Source organism: Podarcis liolepis (genome assembly GCF_965112155.1).
Source record: "Podarcis liolepis genome assembly, chromosome: Z".
Taxonomy (NCBI): domain Eukaryota; kingdom Metazoa; phylum Chordata; class Lepidosauria; order Squamata; family Lacertidae; genus Podarcis; species Podarcis liolepis.
The window spans coordinates 30,234,319-30,251,552 of record NC_139570.1 but is presented as its reverse complement, the minus strand read 5'-3'; the positions used below and the strand labels follow the sequence as shown (position 1 = coordinate 30,251,552).

The window sequence follows — 17,234 nt, the reverse complement described above, 5'->3', positions numbered from 1 at the left end:
CTGGGACTCAAAGTGCTTTGCACACATTAAAATAACACAGATAAGATACAGAAAGCTGAAAACATACAAAAAGTATTTAAAAAGTAATTAAAACAATACCAAAAAATCGTATTGAAATACAGATAATAAAGCCCTATTAAAAACCCTTTCCTTAAAAACCAGCCAGTTCCTAAAGGCCTGCTGAAACAAAACAGTATTCACCTGCTGGCGAACCCACAAGGTGAACCCTGAGCTATTCTGCATCCTGCATGAAGTGAAACTTGAACTTTTCTCTTTCTTGTATAAACTGGGTGAAATTTATAGGCACAGCAGCCATTCCAGCATGGACCAAGACTGCCATATTGCAGGTAAATAGGTCCCCACAAATAGGGATTTGTTTTGTGAGAAGAAGAAAAAGGAAAGATTGACTTTCCTCCACAATCCTCCATCTCCTGCTCTTTGCTACCTTAAAATCGCGAAGAGCTGTCCAATTGGTCTGCATTATTGCTTGCTTGCACATTTTGCTTAGAACTTTTCAGCTTTTCCTTTGGCCTTTTACCTTTCCAGGGCTTGTGACCTCTGTCAGTCTTGCAGGCCTCCAAGAGTCCCCAGAACACAAAGCTTTGCAAAACGTAGGGCTCTGAAGAGCATTACAGGGTTTATCATTTTAATATATTTTTTTAAAAAATCTGCTGCTAGGCTTTAGCAAAACAGAGCTCCTGCTGGCATGTTTGCATCATGTTGCCCCTCTACACTGCCCCACCCCTGCAGAAATTGACTTCTTTGGCTCACACAACAGATCTTTGGACCAATGCGTCCAAAATGTTTTGAAACCAATCCTTTCATACAGCAGAGGCAGTTACTTCAGCAATACAGCAATTCCTGGCAATACAGCAATTCCACCAACAAGCTAACAATATCACAGTATAGGAAGTTCATTCTTCATAACTGATTGATTTTCTAGCCATGGCCAATAAACAGTATATCTGCGAAATAATAGGCACTTTAGTACTCATGCATCCAAGTACATACATTGTCCTCATCGAAATGCTCTCCCATAAGTCTCTCTGTCTCATTTATTCTAAATTTACCATTTCTCGAAAAAGGTTTTTCCATTAGATATTCTGTAGAGGTAAATATGATTTTGCATGGATACTGCAAGCAAACAATCAATCAATCAATCAATCAATCAAACAACGTTACATGCTTCAGTGCAACTGTGGGCTTATCCACAGTTACTTTTTGCCCCACACTTTCCAGGCATGGTCCATGCTTTAAAGCTCTATGTCCAAGTGCTCTCTTTTTTTACCTGTGAAATCCCACTCTTTAAAGCTCCATTGGAGCAAGGAGCAATCCCCAGAAAACCCCAAATGATGTTTGTTGCACTTTAGCTTTAAAGAGTGAGTTTTCGGACTACTTGACCTTGAAGATCCCTTTCGACTCTACAATTCTGATTCTTCAGCTGTAGATTCCCTCAATTCTTTTAAAATTTGTCTCCTTGTTAAACTCAGCCTGCTCTCTTCCTCAGTTTGATTACACCCATATCATACATTTAAAGCATGATTACACTGCTTTTAACAGTCATGGAGAACCAGAGAGGTACAGTTCCCTGCACCCTTAACAAACTACAACTTCCAGCATTTTTCATGACTGTTACAATGACATAATAGTACCTTATATCTATGGTGTGGATGGGATGCATGTGAGTCTTTCTCACTACAAGGATGTTTTCTGCTCTTTCTTTGCATTCAGATGACTTCCTGAGTTAGGGATAGAAGTCCAGCTCAGCTTGCATTTTTAATGTGAACCTTTCTAACTCACACACATACATGCACTACAGATCTCCTTCAAAATTTAGCACTTCTATACATTTTGTGTTGCAGTTTTCCAATCCCCCGCCCCAAAATATGTACAAAATGCACATATCGGGGGACAGTGTGCTTACAAATGCATAGATGTGTTGCAATAGCATATCAAGAAAATATGCTACATTAGGTAGAACTGCTTGCAAAAATGTATATATTAGGATAAAGTGCTCCCTAAATGCTGGTAATTTCTTTTGAGGACTTTTAAAAATCGGACAAACTGAAATTAAGATTTGGAAAACGATAAGTAAAATTGCCTATCTGTATTTAAGACTCATTTTTCTTTAGCTTCTTTGGGGGGGGGGAGGAAGGGGACTCTCTTGTAAGTGAACTCAAACACTCATCCCCCATCTAATGCCAAATGTTTCACAACTTGAGAACCAAACACCAAGGGTTTTTATCCATACTGTACTTATCTCTTGCCCTGCACTTTCCAGGCACAGTCCACGCTTCCATGTTCTGGGTATGCGTGGGCCTTTCTTTGTCCTGCTGTTTAGGACTGAATCACAGCAAACATCAATTTGCATTTTCTGCGGACTTCTGCTTGCTCCGATTGAGCTTTAAAGAGCAGGTTTTCACAAAGAGAAAAAATTCTTTATGTAGTGCTAGCAGTGCAGACACCACATGCAAAACATCAGTAATTCATTCTTTAAAGAGGTGTTCATTATACTATGGGAATTTGATGCTTTAAGTAGAACCATAGAATCTTATAATTAATTGTAGAGTTGGTTGGAAGGGGCCATAAGGATCATCTAGTCCAACACCCTGCAGGCAGAAATATGCAACTGTCCCATATAGGGATCAAACCTGGGCATTATCAGCACCATGCTTTAACCAGCTGAGCTAACTTGATTTTTATTTTTTTTACAAGACAAGGAAAGCAAAGAATCAATGAGTTTGAACAAGAATGGGAACTAGTTAAGAATTATTCTTAAAGCAAGGGATCTGTTGTACAACCAATCTTCTATACGTAAAATATGACTAATTTAATAAGCCCTAACTACTATTATGATTGGACATGGGTGGCGCTGTGGGTTAAACCACAGAGCCTAGGGTTTGCCGAACAGAAGGTTGGCAGTTTGAATCCCCGTGATGGGGTGAGCTCCAGTTGCTCAGTCCCAGCTCCTGCCAACCTAGCAGTTTGAAAGCACGTCAAAGTGCAGGTAGATAAATAGGTACCGCTCTGGCGGGAAGGTAAACAGTGTTTCTGTGCGTTGCTCTGGTTCGCCAGAAGCGGCTTAGTCATGCTGACCACATGACCCGGAAGCTGTATGCTGGCTTCCTTGGCCAATAAAGTCTGCGACTGGACCTAATGGTCAGGGGTCGCTTTATCTTTACCTTTACTATTATGATTATACTGAGCATGAATAGTCCCAATATTTGTACGTTATTGATGGTCGGTCTGTGCATCCATTCATGCTTATTGGACTTTTCCAGGATTCAGTACACATGAGTTTTGCATTCCCCCCCCTTTTTGCGTAATAAAAATAAAAATTAAAATTAAAAACCTGAGCTGGAGTTGTGCTTTAAATATCACCTCTACTGGACGACCTGCCTGCAGATCCCAGATGCCTGTAGTGCTGGTGCATCTCAGCTTGGGAGATACGGTCAAAGTTGTAGATTTGGCAACAATTTTCATGCTGATTAAATCGTTTCATTTGCAGCTTGGCAGTGGAAAATAGCTTTCAGCCAGGCAACTTTCTACATCTGGTTTTCATTAGAGTGGAACATTAATCCCTTTATGCTTTAAAAGCATCACACAACGGGCACAGCCTCTGATTTGCTAAATAGCATTTGAAGAGGTGGCTGGTGGAAAAAGTGGACTAATGGGGCACTTACAGCAAACATGCCTTGAAAAGCAGCCTCTGATGACTCACCTCCCTGCCGAAACAGGGACTGGAGAGCAATCTGCCACCAGAGCCTTTGCAGGGCAGAAGGGAAGGAAGAGGTTCCATTCATATTGGGACCCGTGTCTGAAGTCCCAGAGTTTTTGGGTGCAGGGCACCCATAATTTATGGAATTAGTAAAAGTTAGAATTAATCAAGGTTTGATTTACTGTACCAAACACTGCTGGGTTAAGTTTTCCCGACAACGAGCCAGCCCAGCTTGACATAGCTTGCCAGGGATAAGCCATTAAGAAACAAAGGCTGAAATGGCCAGTCATTAACCCATCAATAGAAGAAATCAACAAGACAAGAACTCTGCCTTGCACAGAGAGGGAGGTTGCCAAGGTTACAGAGAGCAATGATGTCAGCGGAAGGGGAAGCCGCATTTGGCAAGGGTTTCTGGGAAGAAGGGGGTTGCAGGAGCCATGTGGACTGACTGGAGCAGGCTGTTACAAAGAGACACAGAGGTCTAATGATTTGCACCTGCAGGAAGTATGCCCCTCTTGAGATGTGCATGCTCTGGAATTCTCCACAGTAGGCTTGAATGCATATATGTGTCAGTAAGAACACATATCTTAAAGACAATACAGTCTCTGCTGTGCCTGATTTCCAAATGAAACACAACTCCTGTGTGGGCCCCTGGAACGCCCTGAAATCTTGTCACCGTGAGGCAGAGATTGTGGGTGGTTCATGACAATATTAACCAATATACTTTCTTTATGCCCCCTCCTAAGAACACACAGAAATACTATGTAAAAGAGACTGCTTTCCTTCCTTCCTTCCTTCCTTCCTTCCTTCCTTCCTTCCTTCCTTCCTTCCTTCCTTCTTGCCTGCCTGCCTGCCTGCCTGCCTGCCTGCCTGCCTGCCTTGTGCCCATGTCCCAATATGGAAAAGTTTAAATTTTAGGATTTTTTGAGTTCTTAAATGTGATACTTTGCAAGCATTGTAATGATACTATGCATTTATCATAGTGTATGGTTTCTTTTATATTGCAGCCTGCTTTGAGAGACAAATGTTGATGCTGCCGCCTGGAAACAAATAACACGGAACCCGGAGCAACTGGAGGAAGCTGTTTTTAATGAGAACGGGGCAATGGTGAGTCAAGGTAAGCTTGGGGGGGGGCGCTGGGGGCATGGAAAAGAGATTCCTCCCTATTTACACTACAGTGGGGTGCCTCAGGGTTCTGTCCTCTCCCCTATGCTTTTCAAGCCGCTGGGAGAGATCATCAGGGGATTGGGGCTGGGTGTTCATCAGTATGCGGATGATACCCAGCTCTACCTCTCTTTCAAATCAGAACCAGTGAAGGCAGTGAAGGTCCTGTGTGAGTGCCTGGAGGCGGTTGGAGGTTGGATGGCGGCTAACAGATTGAGGTTGAATCCTGACAAGACAGAAGTACTGTTTTTGGGAGACAGGAGGCGGGCAGTTGTGGAGGATTCCCTGGTCCTGAATGGGGTAACTGTGCCCCTGAAGGACCAGGTGCGCAGCCTGGGAGTCATTTTGGACTCACAGCTGTCCATGGAGGCACAGGTCAAATCTGTGTCCAGGGCAGCTGTTTACCAGCTCCATCTGGTACGCAGGCTAAGACCCTATCTGCCTGCGGACTGCCTCGCCAGAGTGGTGCATGCTCTGGTTATCTCCCGCTTGGATTACTGCAATGCGCTCTACATGGGGCTACCTTTGAAGGTGACCCAGAAACTACAATTAATCCAGAATGCGGCAGCTAGACTGGTGACTGGGAGCGGCCGCAGAGACCACATAACACCGGTCTTGAAAGACCTACATTGGCTCCCAGTAGGTTTCCGAGCACAATTCAAAGTGTTGGTGCTGACCTTTAAAGCCCTAAACGGCCTTGGGCCAGTATATCTGAAGGAGCGTCTCCACCCCCATCGTTCTACCCGGACACTGAGGTCCAGCACCGAGGGCCTTCTGGCGGTTCCCTCACTGCGAGAAGCCAAGTTACAGAGAACCAGGCCTTCTCGGTTGTGGCACCTTCCCTGTAGAACACCCTCCCACCAGATGTCAAAGAGAACAACAACTACCAGGCTTTTAGAAGACATCTGAAGGCAGCCCTGTTTCGGGAAGCTTTTAATGTTTGATGTATTATAGTATTTTGATATTCTTTTGGAAGCTGCCCAGAGTGGCTGGGGAGGCCCAGCCAGATGGGTGGGGTATAAATAATAAATTATTATTATTATTATAGTGTAAAGCTTTGGGGAACATTCTGCTTTACTATTAACTCGGCTGCAGGCTCACATATCCCCCCCCCTTGGGGCTGGCCCATGCACGAGACAAAGTGAGGCGACCACCTCAGGTGGCAGGATCTACAGGGGCACCTGGTCTTGCCTCTAAGGAATGCAATGTCCCCTGCTGCCGCTGCACAGCCAGCAATGGCTGTGGTGCACTCCTTGGAGGCTGGATCTGCCAGTGTGATTCAGCGTGGGCCCCTTCCCCCACCACACCATACTTTGATTCACACTTCAGCCAAAAGGTAAGGTTAATCTGATTCCCTGCCTTGTTCCCAATGTTTATCTTTATTCCTCTCTTATTCCCGATGTAGTTCTTCACTCCTCGCTTGTTCCCTGGTGGGAGGGCGTCATTTTGTGGTTCACCTCAGGTGCCCACATGTATTGCGCTGGCTCTGCCTGCCTTGAATGCAGAAGTCATTCAGCTCCCTTTTGGTAGGTCTGGGAGAGCCTCCTGCTTGAAACTCTGGAGAGCCGCTGCCCATCAGTATTGACAATACTGGTAGATAGATCAGTGTAAGGCAGATTCCTGTGTAGCTATGGACCACCAACTGGCACCAGGTGCAAAACAGCGGCCTTGCTGTGTGGGTATACACACCAGAAACCTAAGGAGCACATGCACAGCCCAGGAAATTTGTGACCAGTGCCAGAACTAAGTTCTCAAGTCATTTCACACAGACAGACACCCAGTTCTCTCCCTTTCTGAGTCCATGTTCACACCATACATTTGAAGCATTATTATGCCACTTTAAACTGTCATGGTTGCCACCAAAGAATCCTAGGAAGTGAAGTTTGTTAAGGGTGCCTAGAGACTCCTCCCCTATTCTTCTCACAGAGCTATAATTCCCAGAGTCCCCTGAGGAGGGATTATTAAAGCACTCTGGGAACTGCAGTTCTAGGAGGGGAATGGGGGAGTTTTCTAACCACACTCAGCACCCTTATCATACTGCAGTGCCCTGAATTCACTGGGGGGAAGCCATAGCTGTTTAAAGTTGCAGCTTAGTTCTTTATCGTGTGCCTGTGGTGTTGACTCATTAATTGTGCACTTGAAGTGGATTTATGCTGAACCCTCCACACACCAACCCACTTTGTTTATTCATTTAGACCATTTCTAGATGGTGGATGGAACATCCTCAAACTGCCCGTAGCTAAATGAGACTTTGCTTCTATTGATGCAGCCTAGAATTGCATGCGGGTGGCGCTGTGGATGTGGGTGGCGCTGTGGGTTAAACCACAGAGCCTAGGGCTTGCCGATCAGAAGGTCGGCGGTTCGAATCCCTGCAATGGAGTGAGCTCCCGTTGCTCGGTCCCTGCTCCTGCCAACCTATCAGTTTGAAAGCACGTCAAAGTGCAAGTAGATAAATAGGTACTGCTCTGGCAGGAAGGTAAACGCCACTTTCTGTGTGCTGCTCCAGTTCGCCAGAAGCGGCTTAGTCATGCTGGCCACACAGGGACGCGGACTTATAAAAAATATTGGGGGGGGGGGCCGGGAAAGCTCATGAATAATAAATAAGCTCATGAATATGCAAATAAAGTGGCGCCGCCTCCTCGTGAGTGAATAGGGGAGAGCGTGCTGCGCCTATTAATCAGCTCCGAAGGAAATTGGGTGGAGCTTTTGCTCGGGTGGGAGGGCAGGAGGCATGCAGCCCGACCCTGTGCATTTTGGGCTGGGGGAGGGGCGGCGATGGCGCTCTGCTGGAGGGGCGCCGGAGATTATTGGGGGGGCAGAGCCCCCCCAAACGAATTTTTGAGGGGGCTCGGGCCCCCTCAAGCCCCATGGAGTCGGCGCCTATGTGGCCACATGACTCAGAAGCTGTACGCCGGCTCCCTCGGCCAATAAAGCGAGATGAGCGCCGCAACCCCAGAGTCGGCCACGACTGGACCTAATGGTCAGGGGTCCCTTTACCTTTACCTAGAATTGCATTAGCTTTTTTTGGCTGGTGCACCACGCTGCTGGCCCATGTGAAGCTTGAGGACTGCTAAGACTCCTAGATCCTTTTCACATGGACCGCTACAAAAGCCAGGCATCCCACATCCTATATTTGTGCATCTGGTTATTCCTGCCTCAGTGTGGAACCTGACATTTGTCTCTGTTGAAATTCATTTTGTTCATTGTGGCTCAGTTTCCAGTCTGCTAAGGTCAGCCCCCAGGAAATTACCTAAGATTTTAAAACAAGCAACCTTTCTGTAGTCTAAAGGAAAAGAAAACATGCTAATTGCCTCCCACTCTCTTTAATGCTTTTGCCCATCTTGCCTCTCTTTTCTTCCTTTGATAACACAAGCAACAGCTCTAAAAACAGGACAGCTCCCTCTCTCCCCCTCCAAACACACTCACTTCAATGGAAAACGCACACACAATAAGTTATATGGGGGGGGGTGTGGTGTGAGGAATCCTGGTGTTCTTTTGTTTTGTGTTTTGTTTTGCATTTTGTGTCTTGGTAGTGCTGCAAGCTTAAACCCACCCTGCCTGATTTTTGGAGGGAGTAATTATTTTGGGCATTCAGTTTTGGAAAAATTTCCACCCATTTTTGTCAACACTATTAGTCTGTTTATTTCCTATCAGTCTGTTTATTTCCTACAAAGGTTTTAAAGAGGAAGGTTGTTGCAGGATTGAAAATGTACATGAAGTAGACTATCTGTGGAAGGATCATAGTTCAGTGGTAAAGCAACTGCTCTGCAAGCAGAAGGTCACAGGTTCCGTTCCCAATGGCCTCTCCAGGTAGGGCTGGGAGAGCACCCTGCTTGAAACCCTGTAAAGAGCTGCTGCTGGTCAGTGTAGACAATACTGAGCTAGAGGAACCCAGTGATCTGACTCAATATAAGGCAGCACCCTATGTTCTATACTTCCTATCTTCTAACTCCTTCCCTACCACCCAGCACTGCTTTCAGAGACATCCCATGCACCATCTCCTTGTTCCTGCTTCTCACCTCCACATCAACCCATAGAATTCTGCCCCACTTCCTCCCAGCAGACCTTTAGATTTCAAAAAGGACATTTTTTCTTGTGACATCAGGCCCCCCATCATCTAGGCAACCTGCTAATTATCTTGTTTCTTTCCACTCCTCAGAGCAGGGGTGGGGGGAGAGGAATAGTTCTCTTGCATCCATATCCCAAATATTATCTAAACACAACTGTTTATTAGTTTATAATATTCACTTTGGTACCCCAGCTACAACAGTATTCTTTGTGTAGGGATGCCATTTGCAACCACCAAAATTCAGGGGATTTGGCATCCAAATGAACACACCATGTGGCCAGAGTGGACAGCTCCTACCCCAGACTCCTAATACCCTAGTGTGCACCCTCCTGTTTACTCTTTCTGGCACCCAGTGTGCTCCCAGTTCTGGCTTGGGAAGCAGTGTACACCTAATATTAGCCACAACCCATATCTAACCTGTTGTTTCTTCTGAAATCCTGCATTTTGATTTGTTTTCTCCCAAACCAGCTTCAATCAGAATTAAGAAATATAATGACCTAGCTGCATTTTAACCTGCTGATGTTTGCACAACGTAGCTCTTTGTGTGTGTGTGTGTGTGTGTGTGTGTGTGTGAGAGAGAGAGAGAGAGAGAGAGAGAGAGGAAGAAGAAGAAGAAGAAGAAGAAGAGTTTGGATTTGATATCCCGCCTTTCACTCCCCTTCAGGAGTCTCAAAGCGGCTAACATTCTCCTTTCCCTTCCTCCCCCACAACAAACACTCTGTGAGGTGAGTGGGGCTGAGAGACTTCACAGAAGTGTGACTGGCCCAAGGTCACCCAGCAGCTGCATGTGGAGGAGCGGAGACACGAACCCGGTTTCCCAGATTACGTGACTACCGCTCTTAACCACTACACCACACTGGCTCTCCAGAGAGGGAGTGTCATCAAGTGAAATTGATTGACAATAAATTCATGGGAATGTGTATGTGTGTACTGCTTCAGTCAGTGCATTATTAACTCCTGAGGAAGGACTCTCCTTCCTTGGAGGTTTTTAAGCAGAGGCTGGATGGCCATTTATAATGGATGCTTCAGCTGAGATTCCTTGAGGTCCCTTCCAACTCTACAATTCTGTGATTCTATGTGGTAATGTACATGGGCCTAGTTAGGCGTGTGTGTGTGTGTGTGTGTGTGTTAGGTGATGTCAACTGATGACTCATAAAGGCAAGAGTTAAACAGAATACCTATGCTCAGAGACCCTAGAAAAATATTGAGCTCAGAATTTCATGCTACAGAAGTGGTGGGAATACGCCTAAAAACAGCATCCCATGCTATGTTCTCTCCCCTTGTCCCATAACTTGCAGGACCTAACAAGACTGCACCATTCCACCACCAGGATGCCTCAGGGATGTATAATAGTGAACGCATTTGCACTGAGATCAGTGCTTCTCTCTAGGTGTAAAGACGTCTGAAGCTCTTCAACCCATGAACTAGAAATTTAACTTTTAGCATTGCCAGCTGTTTCTAATAACAGCACCCAGTTTGTATATAAATAAATAGCACCCCAGGCAGCTCCACAGAACTACTGGCAGCCGACTGTAACGTTCCCCTTAAGGGAAACGTTAAGTGGAAAAGGTCTTGTTTGTTGGCATAGAATTTACAGGAAAGAACCTTATTTAAAACATGTTGGATTCATTCTTTTAAAGCAGGAGACAGACAATAGTATTTTAAGTTGGCTAAAAGTGGGGTTAGGAGAGGCATCATTTTCTATGTTGTACAGATATACTTCCTTCCCATTACTGACTGGCACATGTGCTCAAAGAGGTTTGGCAGGTTTTTGAATCCATGCAAAACCTTTTCAGAGCAGAGGTGAAAGAAGGATGGATATCCACATATCAGAAGCAGCCACCACTCTTTAAAACTACCTTCCACCTCTAGGGTGGTGGAAGCTGTTGTCTCGCTTCGAACTTAGAGCAGACTCTTCCAAAAGGTTTTTTGCAGAAAGGGGATGTAAATGGATATTGCAAAAGGGTCATCGGCAACCGACTTGAAAAACAACCAACCAACACACTGGATTTTCTCCAGAAAGGGTAAATCCAGATTAAATGAAAAAGTACAGGCCAGTATTTTGGTGCTAATAACATCATGTGTGGATTCTGCAAAAAGGCACTTCAGTTGCTGTTGTTGCTGCTGCTGCTGCTGCTGCTACTGCTGAATCCAGTTTATTAAAATTGCAAAGCTTTGATCAACTTAATGTCACAGTCCCTATAAACTTTTTTCAACCGAGAAGCATGGCATCTGACTGCTTATGGTGGCAGCTGGACAGGTTTGAGGCATGTCTGTTTTGTGTGTTGCCCTTTGAGAAACCACAATGACCCCAATGGAATTAATAGGTATAACAGGAGCAGATATATTGGAAGCCAGAAGTGCCTCCCAACCACCCCCTTTTTTTTGCACTCCTCGTTAAATAAATCAAACTGGGTCCCAGCCTGTCTAGTGCCAGGGCATGGAGATTCAGAGCATAGCAAAACTCAAGTACCGCATTTTTCGCCCTAGCTTCCCCCGACCCCAGCCCCCAGAACGGGAGCCAGAGCGATGCCGAAGCCGCGCCAGGCTCCGGAGGGTTGCGTGGAGCCTTGCCAAGCCCGGGAGTGCAGACAGCTCCGCGCAACCCTCGGGAGCCCGTCGCGGCTTCGCGCCGGGCTCCCGAGGGTTGTGTGGAGCTTCCTGAAGCCTGGAGAGTGAGAGGGCACCGACCCCTCTCACTCTCCAGGCTTCAGCGAAAGCCTGTATTCGCTCCATAGGACGCACACACATTTCCCCTTCATTTTTGGAGGGGAAAAAGTGTGTCCTATAGGGCGAAAAATATGGTACCTTGAAATGAAACACTGTAATTTGCCATGCATTGTGCCAGAGCAGATAGCCTTTGAGCATACTTAGAGTGCCCTGCCAAAAGAAAAGAGGTATGTAGTTGTAAAGTTTCCTGCATGATGCAAGGGAAGGAAACCATTGGACATACAGAGTGCTAACATAAACACAGTGATATTAGTCTTCCGGTTTATCAATAAACTTATGGGGGTCAAGAGATTAAAAAAAGGTGTTGAGCGTTGAAAGGAGAGGGTGCAAAGGAACAAATGTACAATTTAGGCAAAGAGGATACACCTTCTGTAGGTACAAATGGCAGTAATTAAAAAAAATTCCCTGGTGGTCTAGTGGTTAGGATTCGGCGCTCTTACCGCCATGGTCCAGGTTCAATTCCTGGTCAGGAAACATGTTTTGCAAGACCCTGCCTTAAAAATGAACTGGTTGCAGGTTTTGCCCAAATATATAAATGGCAATGATTTAACAATTGCTCGTGCTGCCTGCATAGGCTGCAGGTAAGGACACTTGCAAAGCAATGGTTACAAAAATGCCTTTAGAAAACACCAAACTGGGTGTGTATACACCACCTTGTGTGTGTATACTAGTGTGTGTGTACACCACCTGAGGGAGAAAAGGGAGCAAGATGGAAGGCACCTTTGAGATGTGTGTCAGTACACAAGAGTTATGTGCTCACTGGTAAACCTTAAAAACCACCAAAATATACTATCACCACAAAATGGGGAGAGGGGAGAGAGATGCGAAGGAACTGAAAGCAGGGCTCTGTACAGAATTTGGAAATGGGAAGGGGGGCAGGAAGGAAAGATAAAAACTTTCTAAGGCACAGCTCCACTTCAGAAGCAAAATCTTCAGGTAAAGTTGGAACTCCAAAATCTGGGAACAAATTCATGCACTGAAGGGAGTGGACTAGATCAGTGTTTCCCAACCACTGTTCCGCGGCACACTAGTGTGCCGCGAGATGTTGCCTGGTGTGCCGCGGGAAAAATTAAAAAATTCGAAAGATAGCTTCATATCCAGAGAGGCGGCCTTCAGGCGAGTTTTAATTTTAATTTTCCTTCCCCCACTTAATACCCCACGCTCGCCCGAGCAGCTTGCAGTCCTCGGTAACCACGGCGACCCGAGGGAGGGGAGGGAACAGGGAAGTCGAGGGCGGCGGCGAGCCGCGATGACGTCAGTGGGCCGCGCCGCCTTGCCCTGGCACGGTGTGAGAGCCCCGGCTAGTGGCGCGAGCTTCGGAATAAGTGGGATCCGCATGCGCGAGACTGAGATCGCGGGTAAGGAGCTCAGCCCTGGGCAGGAGGAAGCAGGGCCGCACGTGCGGGCCACATCCCCACAGAGAGCGAGCCTCCCCCGGCCCACCACTCCGGGCAGGTCCACTCGCATGAGGGGGTGGCGATGGCGACGGCCGGCAGCTTGCCTGCAATGCCATCCCTCGAGCAGGCGAGGAGCCCGGAGGCTACCAGATGCGAGTCCTCTTTCCCACCCTGCTCGGGAGTCCAGAGCACTTGGTCGCATTCAGGATCTAGAGTGGGGAAGCGGGGCTTGTGTCTGGGCTGGACACATTGGGCTGCCTGTGCCGCTCGACCTGCGGGGAGAAATCAGGGTGGGAGTCACGACCGTGAGGCAGGGCTGCCAAGTGTGGCAGAAGAGGACACTGCCGTCGCACCTGTCCTTAGGTAGGAGCTTCTTCCGTGTCAACCTGCTGCCCTAAAGTCTTGGCTTTTTTCTTGGCTTTTTGGCGGTTGGCACAGAAGGAAGGCAAGGGGGAGGGGGGAAAATTGAAACTTACACTTTCGTGCGTCCCTCCCGGCGTGACGCTGCGCGCTGACGTCACGGGGCTGTAATGGTGGTGTGCCTCGAGATTTTTTTCATGAAACAAGTGTGCCTTTGCCCAAAAAAGGTTGGGAAACACTGGACTAGATAACCATTTGGTCTCTTCCAACTCTACTCATCTATGAAATTCAGATGCAGAATTTTGGAAGCACCCCCCCCCCCGCCCTTCGGTAAGCCAATCACCCTTGACTTCCCATTTGCAACTTGGCACTAATAATACTGGTGTACCTTACAGGATTGTTGTAAGATGACGGGATAATGTTAAGTGCTTTGGACATCTGAAAGCTACAGGCAAGTGCCAAGTAATGGCATCATTAAGAAGGAATTTGGGCAGGTACAGACATGAGAAAAGCTACACCCTGCTCTCTTCCTTTCCCTCTGGCTAGTTTGCATATGCACCTTGACAAAGGATTGCCAACTGACTGGGAAAAACTGGATTGGCCAGGTCTTGATAATCACTTGCCACCTGCTAATTTCTGTACAATGAATTGCTGTTGAAAAGCACTGGAGCAGAATGAAGAACTTAAGAAGTGCCTGTTGGATCAGGCCAATGGGCCATCTAGTCTTCCATATATCCAACAAATACAGACACCCAGGGCCCTTCTCCATGGTAGTGTGAAATTTGGCTTTTGGAATGGTTTTAAGTACTCTGCTTACCTGGTTTAAGGAGAGTATACTGCACTGTTTGTTTTGCTTTGTATTTCTATCTCTATTCTTGTGTTGATTTTTTTTTTTTTTGCTTCAATAACACTAATACTACTAATAAGGACTAATTTTTATCTATTCCTACATTCAGTTTCCTTGGATGTCCACAAGTTCTAGAGTTATGAGACAGGTAGGAAAACTTTTCTCTAGCCAATTTTCACTATGCCTTGCATGATTTTGTAAACTTCTAGCCTGCCACCTCTTAAGTTCCCTCTGCTGTTCGGCTGCACACTTGACCCAACCATTAGACCTGTGAATTTAGCAAACAAGTGGCAAATTGCAGGTATGTCTGGGCCTGAGACCAGTCTGTAAAGAGATTCCTCATCCTTGCCCTAAAACTTCCAAGACCTCTTGGAGATCAGGCCTGCTTTATCTGCTACAACTGATTCAATGATCTAGCTGTAAAAGATGCAGGACCTAGCAGTTCCATGTGAAGGGGAGGCACAGATAAGATAACTGCAAGCTCAACCTGAAGCAGCCTGGACATAAAAACTATGGGAAATTGCAGTCAAACATAACTACGCATTAGTGCTAGTTAGTGTGTGAAGGGGTTAAGACTATAGAGCTGGATTCCTAGACTCAGCTAAGTGATGCCCCCTCTTCTCAAATGAGAGAGGAAGTGAAGCCTTTTCTTCCTGTTCTCTTTCTCTCCACATGATGTTAATGGCCAAAGAAGACGTGTCTAAGCAGGCCTAAGCAGACTCCAAGCTTAGAGCACATGTTTGAAGCAACCTTTCTGTATATTCTATTCAAGAGTATTCTGCCTGAGTTTTCCTTGCTGCTGTCTGGATACATGAATGAATCTGACCTTTAGAACGTTTTGTAAGTAACACATTTGAAACTTACTTCAGTGTTATGGCCAGTTCAGTGCTAAGAGGGGTAGGAAAGAGGGAAGCCCTGGATACAGCTAAGTGGTATAAAAGGGTACAATTACCTATATACCCACATTATAATGCTGCTTGACTTTTGTGAGTTCAAAATCTGCTATTGGGGAATTTCTTCTGCTGGAGGGTGAGTTTAGCCTCACATTTTGAATCTAAGCACCCAGCTGATTCTCTTGCTATTCACCCTACACACATGGATCACAGGGATTCATGTTTCCTTCCCACAGAAGCTGTGTAGGATTGATGTGCTTTTACCTTTACTGTTATTCCTTTCAGGAGGAGGGAATTTCTTTCATTCAAGCTGGTGTTCTTCAGCTTTCCTGTCCCCAGGTGTTGTTGGCCTAATACTCCCATCATTCCCAGCCTCCTCAGCCCGGGATGGTGGGAGTTGCAGTCCAACTAGGGACCCAAGGCTGAAAGGACTGTTCTAAAGTGTTAGGCATTTGCTGCATCTTAAATGTCCTAAATGAGGGATGCGGGTGGCGCTGTGGGGTTAAACCACAGAGCCTAGGACTTGCCAATCAGAAGGTCAGTGGTTCGAATCCCCACAACGGGGTGCGCTCCCCTTGCTTGGTCCCTGCTCCTGCCAACTTAGCAGTTCGAAAGCACAAAGTGCAAGTAGATAAATAGGTACTGCTCCGGCAGGAAGGTAAACGGCGTTTCCGTGCGCTGCTCCAGTTCGCCAGAAGTGGCTTAGTCATGCTGGCCACATGACCCGGAAGCTGTACGCTGGCTCCATTGGCCTATAGAGCGAGATGAGCGCCACAACCCCAGAATTGGCCACGACTGGACCTAATGGTCAGGGGTCCTTTTACCTTTACCTTAAATGTCTGAGAGGAAACCACCCACATGCCCACCATGGCTAAGTTCTCCTCAAGGTGGTTGGCCCTGTGTCTGGGCAGAGCAACTCCAGACATTAGTCCACTTTCACACCATCAAATTCCCTTGCACTAAGAAAAAGCAGGGTAAAGCAGATCAATCTGGCTTTCCATGCACTGGGAATGTTTTGTATGCAGGGGCACCCAATGGTTTGAATCCCCTTCCCCAGATGTGCCACAGCTCAGATAAAAACTGACCCAGTGGACACATGCAGTATACTCCCATTGTTTGTTTAGGAAGTGTTGTAAACATAGCCACAGTCCACACCTATCCTGTATCTGTCACGCCGTTTCTTACGAAATATTGCATTTTGTTTGATGTGTGTTGCCCACCCCCGCCCAGCTTCTGAATTAATAAAAAGAACAGCCTAGCTGCGTTTGAAGCTGGTTCTACATTCCTGCCATGGTAGAGCCAAAATATTTTTTTTTTTAAAAAGTTTACCAGCACTGATTTTAAAAAAAGAAATAAAGGAAGGACTCTGAGCACGTGCAGTTTGCATTTTGAAGTCACTGAGATCACAGCACCATCATGACTAAAGGAACAAAATGGGACATGCTTCCTTATGCTTTCAATACATTTCTTTGGGACTAATAATCAGCATTTTGTTGTAGAAAAGAAGACCAGTGTGGTTTCCAATTAGAAATGATAAAATGAGCACCGATAACCATGCACACGGCCAGGTATCTGCCCCGTGGCTATAAAACGTTTTAAAGAAAAGATAAGTGGAAAGGAAGGATGCTACAGTGGTAAGTATCAGCCTGGTGTTTTCAACTCCCAGGCATGCCCACACCAGTAGGACTGCCGTATGCCTGGATTTTCTTGGACATTACCATGATTTCAGAGGCGGAATGAATGTCCGGGAGGAATTTCCTAAAGGTGGTGCTTTGTTCTGGATCTTAGGCAAGTAAAAAACAACAACTGAACAACAAAAACCTCAACAATTTTGGGGTTTCCCTAAAAAAAAGCTCAGCAACCATGTGTGCTGCATCACCTGCCACACTCATTTTGGGGGCCCAGGGCTGCAGGGCCCTGGACTTCTGTCCTTTGATCCAGTCCTACATACACCATAGCCATAGGGCACAGGCCCATTCTTCTTGACGCTGAGTTTTTCTGTGTTTTTACTCCAGCTGTTTGACAACAGAGGTTGCTTGCTTGCTGCCCCCCACCC

The 17,234-nt window shown here is 46.3% G+C and overlaps 1 protein-coding gene and 1 long non-coding RNA gene across 16 annotated transcripts in view; one reads left to right on the top strand and one right to left on the bottom strand.

The window, feature by feature from the left end:
• Positions 1–17,205, top strand: part of LOC310698353 — a 44,034-nt gene extending 26,829 nt beyond the window's left edge. The window contains exons 1-4 of one of the 6 annotated variants that reach the window (XR_014521438.1): positions 3,900–4,222; positions 4,726–4,825; positions 14,395–14,433; positions 14,980–17,205. This is a non-coding gene — a long non-coding RNA (uncharacterized lncRNA). Of the gene's footprint in view, positions 1–3,899; positions 4,223–4,725; positions 4,836–14,394; positions 14,434–14,976 lie in introns of those variants that run through there. The other 5 variants (XR_014521439.1, XR_014521440.1, XR_014521441.1 and 2 more) reach the window with 5 other exon arrangements.
• The window catches only part of LOC310698169 (rho GTPase-activating protein 20-like), a 96,143-nt gene that overhangs the window by 64,660 nt on the left and 14,249 nt on the right, over positions 1–17,234 (bottom strand). The window contains exon 1 of one of the 10 annotated variants that reach the window (XM_083484980.1): positions 3,382–3,498. The exons of 8 other annotated variants lie outside the window; for them this stretch is intronic. In XM_083484980.1, the coding sequence (XP_083341106.1) occupies positions 3,382–3,483 (102 nt within the window). In that variant the 5' untranslated portion in view covers positions 3,484–3,498. Of the gene's footprint in view, positions 1–1,652; positions 1,743–3,381; positions 3,499–17,234 lie in introns of those variants that run through there. One more of the 10 variants, XM_083484988.1, reaches the window with a different exon arrangement.